The 11,338-nt window shown below is 50.1% G+C and overlaps 1 protein-coding gene across 1 annotated transcript in view; it reads left to right on the forward strand.

Moving 5' to 3' along the window:
* MECR (mitochondrial trans-2-enoyl-CoA reductase) overlaps nt 1-9,268 on the forward strand; it is a 35,311-nt gene extending 26,043 nt beyond the window's left edge. The window contains exons 5-10 of the mRNA XM_081305999.1: nt 1,029-1,131; nt 2,094-2,196; nt 3,275-3,348; nt 5,635-5,695; nt 5,859-5,931; nt 7,539-9,268. Coding sequence (XP_081162125.1) covers nt 1,029-1,131; nt 2,094-2,196; nt 3,275-3,348; nt 5,635-5,695; nt 5,859-5,931; nt 7,539-7,696 — 572 coding nt within the window. The 3' untranslated portion in view covers nt 7,697-9,268. The remainder of the gene's footprint in view (nt 1-1,028; nt 1,132-2,093; nt 2,197-3,274; nt 3,349-5,634; nt 5,696-5,858; nt 5,932-7,538) is intronic.
* The last annotated feature ends 2,070 nt before the right edge of the window (nt 9,269-11,338 follow it).

Consider the following 11,338-nt stretch of genomic DNA (forward strand, 5'->3'; position numbering starts at 1 on the left):
TTCCAGTCAGGGGCACCTTGATTGGTGCTCTTAGGATTCCTGTTTTCTGAGGAGAAAACTGAAGTTCAAAAAGGACACGATTTGCCTTGTCTTGTCTAGTTCATCACTGGTAAAACTGGGACTCACCCAGTTCCATCTGTTCCAGAGCCATGTTCTCCCTAGTGTACCTGACTGCCTCCCCCACTGCAAGTTCCAAAGCCAGTCCTGTGCTTTGACCACAAACTGCCTGCAGGACTCTGTTTCAGGGGTTGCCAGTTTTTTTGTTTTGTTTTTTTGAAGGGAGGGAGAGAGAGAGAGAGAATTTTTAATATTTATTTTTTAGTTTTCGGCGGACACAACATCTTTGTTGGTATGTGGTGCTGAGGATCGAACCCGGGCCGCACGCATGCCAGGCGAGCGCGATACCGCTTGAGCCACATCCCCAGCCCAAGTTTTTCCATCAAAACTCTTAATCCTATTTCAAAGCAGCACACCTTTATTCACTACTACACGGCCCTTCCCTTGAGAAGCTGCAGGTTGATAGACGACGCCTCTACAACTGAATGTGGGCCAGGGCCACAGCATGTGATCAGTAGAGACACTCACAGCCTGTGTGGGAGCACAACAGGGAGAACCCAGGAGGGCTCCATGAAGAACCACACTTGAGCTGATCTTTGAGGATCACATAGGATGTTAAAAGGAGGGGAGCAGTTTCAACCCAAGGAAATAATCTAAGCAGACACAGAGGACACAGAAGTTGGGAGGATGATGAAGGATATAAAACCAGTTGGGCCTTAAATTATGTCCTCTGTGGACACTAAGTGACCAGTTCTGGAAGGCATAATGGATGTTATGGAAGTTTGGGAAGGATCGAGGAAACAGTGCGTTAAGGTCCAAAATCTGAGTTCCAAAGGCTTCAATGCCAGATCCTGGGTCCTTTTGGGGCCTGAACACTTCACCTCTTCCACTATCCTAGGATCCCAGGCTGGGAGTCCTTGACCTTTTTCAGGTGTGCAAGGCTTGACTTGGGTCTCTTCCTGGATCCACAGGGGACTCTGTCATCCAGAATGCATCCAACAGTGGAGTGGGGCAAGCAGTCATTCAGATCGCCGCAGCCCTGGGCCTAAGGACCATCAATGTGGTCCGAGACAGGTGGGTGGGGAGGCCTAATTCCAGATCATGACTTGGACCTTTTCCTCGCGCATCCCTGCCGGTGCTCATATCTCCACCAGAGGGCGTCATTGCAAAGCCTAACTGGCCTCCTTTACTGAGGAACAGTTGGCAGCTGAAGCTGATGAGTCAGCCCCAAGAAATGAAGTCCAGGTGGCACTTGGCTATAGGATGAGTGAATCTGAAATGTAGAGACACGGGAAGGAGGTGGAGATTGTTGTTACTGAACAGCTAGGAGTTTTGGAAACGACTTCTGATACCCCCATGTATTTACAACCACAGTTAACATGTGGAAATGTTTTGAGCTATACTGTTCTTCCTGCGAACTGTCGAGCCCTGGGCCCCTCTTCCCCTTGCATTTGTGCACTAAATCCTACTGTGAAGGATTCCTCTCTTTTACAGATGAGGAAACTGAGTTTCAGAGAGAGAAGGCAGCTTGTTCAGGAAGAGTCGGCAACAGGCTTGTTTTCCTTCCACCACATCATCCAGTTCCCCATCTCCTCATTCATGCTAACAAAAATGATTCTTACCCAAGACACCAGGACCACTCCTCGGCCAGAGTGTGTTTGCGTTTGCACAACACCCTGATTGCCCCTGGAAAAGTCGGGGGAGGTTATTATTTCAGTAGAAAATTTTAGGAAGTGGGATCACTTCTTTCTGGGCACAGATGGTTTCTAGCACCCCTGAGCTGGCAGAAACTGCAGAAACCTCCCAGCCCTGGCTCTGTCCAGGGAGGAATGGCCGGCAAGGAAACAAGGCTAGGAGCTGCTGGCACAGGATTAATTGTGTGGCTGGCCCCTGCTCGAGGCCTGGCTTAACCCCAATCCCAGCCTCCCAGAAAAGAAATATGGATTCTTACAGCTGTAGCAGAGGAGTCCTGGCAGCTTTGGGGAGAGAAAGCCAGCAGGTATGATGAGGGACTTTGGATTGTGTTTGACTTTCAGGCCTGACATCCAGAAACTGATGGACAGACTAAAGGATCTGGGGGCCGCGCATGTCATCACAGAGGAGGAACTAAGAAAGCCAGAAGCAAAAAACTTGTTCAAGGTACCCAGGGAAAGGGCATTGCTTCTCCATCCCATGCCCATCTCCTAAAGAAAGCTTTTGCTCCTGTCTGCACCCCTCCTTTTTGCCTCTTGTAAAGCCTGTTCCCTTAGCCAAGGGACAGCTTGCATGAAGTGTTCAGATGCTTGAGGGAAGCAGGGGAAACTTCAAAGTTTAGAAAATCCTGTATGATTTGCAGTTTTAAACATTTATGGTGAGTTACATCAGCCCATACTGCAGATATAAATCTTAGAGTTGGGAGAGGACCTGAGGAAACTTGAGACACAGAGAGGGAAGAGAAAAGAGTCAACCATTCCTAAGCTTCTGCCTCCATTTTACCTGATAATTCCCAGGTAAGTCCCGAGTCCTGAGTCTCTTTCAATGAGGAAACCCACACTCAGAAAAGATAAGTGACTTGACCAGAATCATGTAGATATAAGTGGTCCATCAGGGCTGGCCCCAGGGTCTCTGAACATAGAACCCTGGCCCTTCCACAACGTCTGCCCTCGTCCCACAACTCCCAGTAAGTGAGCAAACCCTGTCACCACCCCTGTTAAGTGAACCAGCTGGAGACACCAAACACATGTACCCACTCAGGAATGTATGCCCCTTGAGAACGTTTCTGGAGCTCTAGACCAGCACATCACATGTAAACAGAGTCTAAAGTACCCAGCTAAGGAGCATTCAGGGAGCTAAAGCCGCTCAAAACTGACCACAGATGCTCCATGTCTCTTCTTTCCCGGAGGAGGCATGTTTTGAACCAAGTCCTGAATCGAGCACTCACTATCTACCAGGTACAGAGATGGCTGAGATACTATGGGAGAACTCACAGACTAGGTGGGCAGATGTGCCACGTGACCCGAGAGCTGGGAGGAGGATCACAGAGCACCTGCCTCTGTAAAGCCTGTTCCAAAGTTGCTAAAGGCTCCTCCCAGGCAGAAAAAGCAAGATCAAAGCCATGACCACCCCATTCCCTTCATTCCCTCCTTTTGACACTGCACAGGTCAGGGAAGTATTTGTAGAAGCTTCAAACCCACGTGTAAAGGGGTTGCTCCCTCACGGCAGACTCCTTGTTTTCCAGAACACACCCCAGCCACGGCTTGCTCTCAACTGTGTTGGCGGGAAAAGCTCCACAGAGTTGCTGCGGCATTTAGCGTAAGTCCCTCTACCCTACAGGGCTAGTTTGCTCAAGCTTCTAGGTCACTGACTGGGAGGACATCAAGTGACCCAGTGCCAATGGTCAATGTGAGCCAAAACCAGATTAGCACAACATTGAGTAGGAAACAAGGACCAAAGACATCCGGCTCCCTGGGCACTTCTTTCTCAGTCTCCTCCTATATGGGACCAAGAGAACTGTTTCCCAGGGACTCCAGAAATCAACTGCTAAGCTCTCCATCACAGGATGGTCAAGGATTCATAAATTTGGGGCCTCTTAAAAGTCACTTAGTCTGAACTTAGTAGCTTTTAAAATTTTTATTAGCTTTTAAAACTAGATTCTAATTTACAAGTAACATTATACCTATTTCAAAACATTTTGAAACATGTAAAAGTACAAAGGAAAACCTAAAGGTTCTCTCATCCCTCAGCCAAGCACCATGGCAGCATTATCTGTGCACATTCTGTCCTTTCCTCTGACATAAACGTCAGCTGGAGAGCCCCTGAAAAGACTTGCCAACTAGAGCAGAAGTCCCCTCCACACTGATTTAGTTAATAATCTGCTGAGCACTCACTAGCTACCAGGGACAGAGTTGGCTGAGACACTGCAGGAGAACTCACGGACTAGGTGGGCAGATGAGCCACATGACTAGAGAGCTGGGCAGAGGATCACTGAGCACATGCACCTGCCTCTGTGTGTGCTGTTTGAAGTGTTTTAATTCCGCTTCCCCCCCCCTCTTTGGTGCTGGAAGTTGAACCCAAGGCCATGTGTGTACTGACACATGTTCTGACACCAAGTTACACCCCCAGGCCCTTCACCTCCATTTTACACTTAAAGCAAATGAGTCCCAGAGGAGGTAATTTCCTTGCCAAAGGTGTAGTCAGCAGAGAGCCAGATCACCCAAGTTTTCATGACTCTGGAGAACATCTCTTGAGCCCTAAATTTAGCAACCTCTGAGGCAAACTATGACCCCCATGTCTTTGCCAGAGAAAGCATTGTGCGCTGGTCACAAGTGTAGGCATTGGAGTCAGAGTGGCTAGGTTCCAGCCCTAACTCTGCTCTTGCCAGCTGTAGACCTGTGGAAAGTTAGGCAATACCTGAAAAATGATCCAAGCTTCAGCCCCTTCATCTCTACAGTTGGAGTAATAGAAACCCATTCTGCTTCCCAAGAGTAATCTAAAGGCCACTGAAGTGATATACAAATAACTCATTATTCAATTGAGGAATGGATTTAAGTTTTCTCATTTGCAAAATGAGTGTATCCAAGTGTTCCCTTGGGGTCACTATGAGGATGCCCTGAGATGGTACACGTAACATGCTCAGAACTGTGCCTGGCATTGTAGACAGTAAAAGTCAGCTGTTCTGATCAGCCAAGTACAGCAGGGACACAGAGGAGAGAGGGCTCAGTCCCCTCAGGAACTGCTTTCTATAGCAAGCTCCAGTTGAAGGGAACTTTAGACCAAATTAGGGCCTGGGGCTGCAGCTCAGGTAGAACACATGGGTGACGTGCAGGAGGCCCTGGGTTCAACCCCCAGTGCTACACATACAAGAAAATGATTAAACTCCCCAGCAGCCTCAGGGCCATAGTCAGTCAGCTCTTCCATTTTGTAGTAAGTCTGCCTTGTGTTGTCCTAAAATACGCTTCAGGTCATCCTTGACCTCAAGACTCCTAAAAGAGCCAGGGAGTCAGGAGGGGAACAAAGGTCAAATCAAGCATGAAAAGTCCTAGCTTATTAGCTTTTAAAAATTATACTCACCTCACTCCTATGTACAGCCAAGTGTGTGTATCACTCAGCAGCTACTGAGGCAGCACCTCCTACAGGGTCAGGACATTCGTCATTGTCCTCTTCACCACCCACATTCACTCCTATCTGTAGAAGTATTGAGGCACTGATTTTTAGAATGAGCATTTACACATGAAAAGCCAAGGTCTGGGTCGTTTCCCTTAGGTCTCCCAAGGTCCCAAAGTCACCCTCCTATAAGCGGGAGCAGAGCTGGAGCTGGATGGCGGAATGCAAACCCTGACTGGGTGGGTGGGATCAGTGGGTGAGTGGGATCCATGGGTTCCTGGCGCCGCTGAGCACCCCATTCATCTGGAGGGTGGTGCGTGCTGTTGGTATAGATTCTTGCCTCCTGACTCCCTCTGTCAGGGTTGAGCGCAGGGATCTATTTTTTTTGCCCTTCCCAGGACAAGGTTTAAAAGTGAGGAGTAGAAGTGCTGTGGCAGGTTCAAGAAGGCCTCTCCTCGGCCTGCACCCACTCTTTGTTCTCTTTGGACTCTTCAGGCCTGGAGGAACCATGGTGACCTACGGGGGGATGGCCAAGCAGCCCGTCACAGCGCCTGTGGTGAGCTGCGGGGAGGATGCCAGCAGATGGGCCCAGATGCCTCGGCCTGTTCCCTTGGCACCACACTCTGACCATTTTCCTGTCCCTGGGGGGATTCTATACCCTTAACGGGTACCTGGAAGTTTTACCCTTCCGGCCCAGCATGTCCCTCCTGTGTCTACAGAGCCTGCTCATTTTTAAGGACCTCAAACTTCGGGGCTTTTGGTTGTCGCAATGGAAGAAAGATCACAGTCCAGGTGAGTGGATGATGGCCCTGTTACCAAGGGTCACAGGAGACAGGAGTGCCTAGCATGGCTGCAGAAGGGACCAGCTACACTGAGCCCTACAGAGGTGACTGGGTCCTCAACACCATGGCAGGATAAAGGAAAATCATTCTAGCCACAGCTGCAGCCAGCAATGTTCTTGGACTAAACTGTTAGTGGTAGGGCCACAGTGTAGAATAAGACAGTGCTCTTGTCCTGACAGCGACAGTGGGGAAGACGACCAAGTAAGGAGGGCAGACTGGAGCCAGCACGCCTGTGTTTAAGTCCTGTGTCCACCCTCACGGGATCTAGGTCCTGCCTAGCCCACCTGTGGGACCTAGGGCAAGTTGCTGGATCTCTGCCTCGGCTCCAACATCATGATCATTTAAACTCTTGTGAGCCATGTTTGTCAAAGGAGGAAACTAAGGTTCAGAGTGGCTAGGAAGGCGCACCCCTATAATCCAGAGATTCAGGAGGCTGAGGCAGGAGAATTACAAGTTCAAAGACAGGCTTAGCAATTTAGTGAGGCTCTGTCTAAAAAAAGAAAAAAAAAAAAGGTTGAGGATATAGCTCAGTAGGTAGGCACCCCTGGGTTTAATTCCTGGTACAAAAAAAAAAAAAAAAAAAAAACAGAGTGGCTGAGCTTGCCCATAGTCACCCCACCTAGAGCGTGGGGCAGCCAGGATGTGAGCAGATAGGCTCTCTGACTCCAGAACCTGAGCCCCGGCATGCTGTTCTTCCTGTCCCAGAGGACCTGCACCCCAGAGTGACCTCAGCTGAGAAGGAAGACTGACATGGAATTATCAAGTGAAGGGAGGGCGCCCTGCTGGACCGAGGGTGTTCAGGCAGAAACAGCAAAAGCCCATAAAAGAGAGTGTGATTCATGAGGCACCACCATGGTCCTGAGGGAGTGGAGCTTTCAGTCTGGGCTGGGCTGGGAAGCTGGACAGGCAGGTTCAGACCAATTACAGAAGGCCTTATAAGCCTTTTTAAGGAGTTCAGGCTTTGTCCTGAAGGCAACTGGGGAGTCACTAAGTGTTTTTAAGCAGGACAAAGGATTAGATTCGAAGGTTGAATGAGGCTATGTCTATGAAAAGCACCTCGGCCAAGGCTTACTTGATCTCTTCTAGCACCATACGGGGTCCTTAGCAGGAGGCAGGTTCAGGGAGGGGAGGGCAGTGGCCTCAGCTCGAGGGGTCTTGAGGGAGTCCTGGACCGAAGGGAGAGCAGAGCTCATCTGTTCCACGTGAGCTGGCGTGGCAGGCTCTCCCGCCTCCCTCCTGGGGCCCTCTGCCTTCCCTGCCTCCAAGTAAGGGTCCCCACTCTCCTGCCTATCAGTAGCCAGCCCCGTCCCAGCAGCACTGTGTGGGTGTGAGCCATGTTAGCCACCACTCAGAAGGGTCTCTGCCTGCCCAGGAGCTCCTCGGCTCCCACCCCATCGTCCTCTGACCCCATCTTGGCCCTCACTATCCTGAATCCAGGTGGGACCAGGCTGCTTCCACCACCACTCCATCCTTAGCAAAGGCAGGGCATCCACGGGAAGTCCACCTGCCATCTCACCACGCCCCAGCTGTTGTCCCCCATCTGACTTCTTCCCACAGACGAGTTCCAGGGGCTGATTCTCACTCTGTGTGACCTCATCCACCGAGGCCAGCTCACAGCCCCTGCATGCTCAGAGGTCCCACTCCAGGACTACCAGCGGGCTTTGGAAGCCTCCATGGAGCCCTTCGTGTCTTCCAAGCAGATTCTCACCATGTGAGCTGCAGCTGGAGGGGCAGTGAGTGGGGGGGAAGTGGACCCACAAAGCTGGCTTCAGGCCCTTCAGTTAGGGCCCAGCCTTCCCCAGACTGCTCTCCACTTGCTGCCTCTTCCCCCAGGAGGATGGGGAGGTCAGCCTTGGGCATCTAATAAAGTCTGAACATCCTTAAAAAAAAAAAAAAGGCAAAAAGAATAGAAGTCATCTCTGCAGAGCGGCAACACTGTGCACCTCCACCTGCAGCACGAGGAAGCGCCCTTCCCTGATTCTCCTTCACCTGTCCCTGCGAATCATTTCCTGACCACCTGAAAGCAAAACTTGGGTGAGCGAGTGCAAGAGCCACAGCCAGTAAGTGTCTGCCCTTAAGCCTGCACACCCACAGGGGAGAATCTTCCATAAAGGAGGACTGGACTCCCTTCCTGGCCAGTGTGTAGCCCAGCCCAGGGCAGGAGGATCTGTTGCCTGGAAGAGTGAATGCCAAACTAGATCATCTCAGCCCGGAAGAAACTGCAGACATGGGATCTTGGGTGGCTGGACAACCCTTAGGAAGCTTCCACTCTAACCAGGGAAGTAGAGTTTATACCAGTGGTTCACAGCCAGAGGCAACTTGACCCCCAAGAGACATTTGGTTATGACTGGGAACATTTTGGCTGCCATGACTTGGAGAGGAGATTGTCACTGGCCCCTAGTGGGCAGAAGTCATGATATGTTCAACAGTCTACAAGGAGGGCAGGGGTGTAGCTTGCTGGTAGAGCACTTGCCTGGTATGCTTAAGGCCCTGGGTTCAGTCCTCAGCAACACACACACACACACACACACACACACACACACCTTTACAGTGCACAGAACAGTTCCCACAACAGCCATCCAGCTCAAAACCTGCATGAAACAACCTCACAGTCACCACCACAGTGACTGGTGCTTTAGAGAAGGCACATGTGCGGGACTGTGGACCAGGGCAAGGCTTCTTTGAGGAGACATTGGCAAGAGGACCCTGAAACATGGGTAAGGTTCGTTCAGGCAAGACAAGTGGGACTTTATGTGATTCTTTGGTGTTGGTTTCATGATCCTCTTGCCCAAAGCAAAGATCAAACTTTGGGATGTCTCCCTTGTCACCTGTCCTTCTGTACCCTTAACTCAAGAGCCTTATTCAGGGAGCATTTATTGAGAGGCTTGTGTGTGCCCAAAGAGAGGCGTGCCAGTGAAAGATGTCATGCCAGCCCTCAAGTTGCTTAGCCTAGTGCAAGAGACAGACCATTACATATAAGGTTGAGGTTGTGGGGTGAGACACAGAAGGGGCCCAGCTCTGCTTGAGGGTGTCAAGGAAGAATTCCCAATGGAAATCCTGTGCACAGAAATCTTTTATTTATTCGTTTTTAGTTGTCAATGGGCCTTTATTTATATGTGGTGAGAAGATTCAAACCCAGTGCCTTACACATGCCAGGCAAGCACTCTACCACTGAGCCACAGCACAGAAATCTTTAAGGCCAAATGGGAAAATGTATACCAAGCAAAGCCAGAAACACATATGAGAGTTTGGAGGCCAGAGAGGTCCTGACTTGGGGGTTGCTAACAGTCCAGTGTAGCTCTGCCTAAAGAGGAGGGGAATGAGAAAGGGAGTGGGAAAGATGGGTGGGGTCAGATCATAAAGGGTCTTGAAGCCAGAATACCCTGAATTTCTGAGGGAGCATGGAGAAACCGGCCAACAGGGTTCAGCTGCATGTGAGTGCACACACATCCCCCAGCAGAAACAGGTTCCCCTTGGGAACAGATCCTGTGTCCTCCAGAGAAAAGGACCCAGCTTCAGCTTGAGCCTGGGAATGACCTGCAGGTGCCCCTGGGTATTGCCATGTTGTACACCTGGCTCAGGATCAGCCCCAGCTCGCCATTCCCAGTCGCTAGGTTAGTGGGATGGGATATTCGTACAGAGGGCCAACATGGGCAAGTGGGGAAGCTTGAAAGTGAGAGGCGGCAGTCCATAGGCTGTGGGAGTGAAAGTTAAGATGAGGTTTTGCAGGGAAACTCACAGAGTTGGGGCGTAGAGAACGCAATGAGACCGTGGGCATGGTGAGGGAGGCTCTGGGACTACTCCAGGAAAAGGCCGACAGGGAGAAGGGGGTTTGGTAACAGCAGGCTTGGAGATCTGGAGGAACATTTGAAATGAGAACACTGAAGGAAATTATGCGTTGTACTTTTTGGGGTCTGGAGGTGTAACACTCTGGCTGGTCTTCAAAGAATGGTTATAATGAGCTCAAGAAAGGGAAACAAAAATTACTAAGAAACCTGTCAAGCAAAGTTCAGAGGTAGAATATTGATCTCAGGACCTTTTTTCATTTTCCCTATCCGTTCCCTTCATTAGAATTAAAACCTAGAGCCTAGGCCTGATGGTGCACACTTGTAATCCCAGCGGCTCTGGGAGGCTGACAGGAGGATTGCAAGTTCAAAGCCAGCCTCAGCAACAGTGAGGCAAAAAGCAACTCAATGAGACCCCGTCTCTAAATAAACTACAAAACAGGGCTGGGGAGGTGGCTCAGTGGTCGAGTGCCCCTGAGTTCAATCCCTGGTACCAAAAAAAGAAAAAGAGAGAGAATTAAAACCTAGAACTTTGAGGTGGGCACATGGTAGGTTGGGGTAAACACTGGTTTCCCTGCTTCCCTTACAGCCAACAAGGTCTGCCCTTGTGAGAGATGTTAGATGCCAGTTTCTTAGGAACCTTTTTTAGGATGTAGTTACCAGGTGCATCCTGTACCCTTTTCTTCCCCTTTTACCTTCCTCCCAGCTGGGATACAAACGTGATTCCTGAAGGGTGCACAGCCATCTTTGACCACATTAAGAATGGGACAGAGAGAAAGTCAAAGGAGTCTGAGGCTTTGACTTCCACAAGTCTCAACTGCCTACCTCAGGACCTGGTTTATGAGGTTTCACTGTCCCTAATCCTGTATGGTATCATTCAGTGACTTAACTTAAACTAAATCAAGTCAACCAATGTAAAGCTGAAAAAGGGAGTCCTGAAAGATGGTGATTCCCAGCTGGGACTGGAGGTTGACCTTATTGGCAGTAGGCGACAAAAGACCTCCCAGTGGAGCTGTGCTATAGAGAAATCTCTTTGGTAGCAGGTCCGGGGACAATTTGGAGAGGCAGGCACTATGGAAAATCAGAAGTTCTCAGTCTTTGGAATTTCAAACAAGTAAACCCGCCCCAGCCCTCCACAGCTAAAATTCAAACACCAACTAATGGCTGCCAGCATGAGGCTAGCAGAGGGGAAAAAACAGACAAAATAATGTCAGAAGGGAATCTGACTTAAAATGGATCATCTTTTCTATACTAGTGTGAGACGTCATTTCTAATCTTCAGACAATAATCTGGAAGAGCAAGTGGAAACTGGCTCCAGAGCCGGAAGGCAAACAGGCGCTGACTCCTAAGGCAACGCTCAGGCACACCTGAAGCCCTGGAGCTGCCTGCCTGCCTGCCTCTCCCAGTCCTCCCCAGGGAGCATCCACCCAGCCGCTCCTGCAGCCAGCCCCACAGTGCTGATGCATGTCTTGTCTTGGAGATGAGATAAATAAGCCCACTTTCCTCAGGAGGAGACTGAGGCCCAGAAGAAAGTTTTCTGTGGGAGCCTGTGCTCTAGACATCACTGTCCTT

Source organism: Spermophilus citellus (assembly GCF_964194105.1).
Source record: "Spermophilus citellus genome assembly, chromosome: 9".
Lineage (NCBI taxonomy): Eukaryota > Metazoa > Chordata > Mammalia > Rodentia > Sciuridae > Spermophilus > Spermophilus citellus.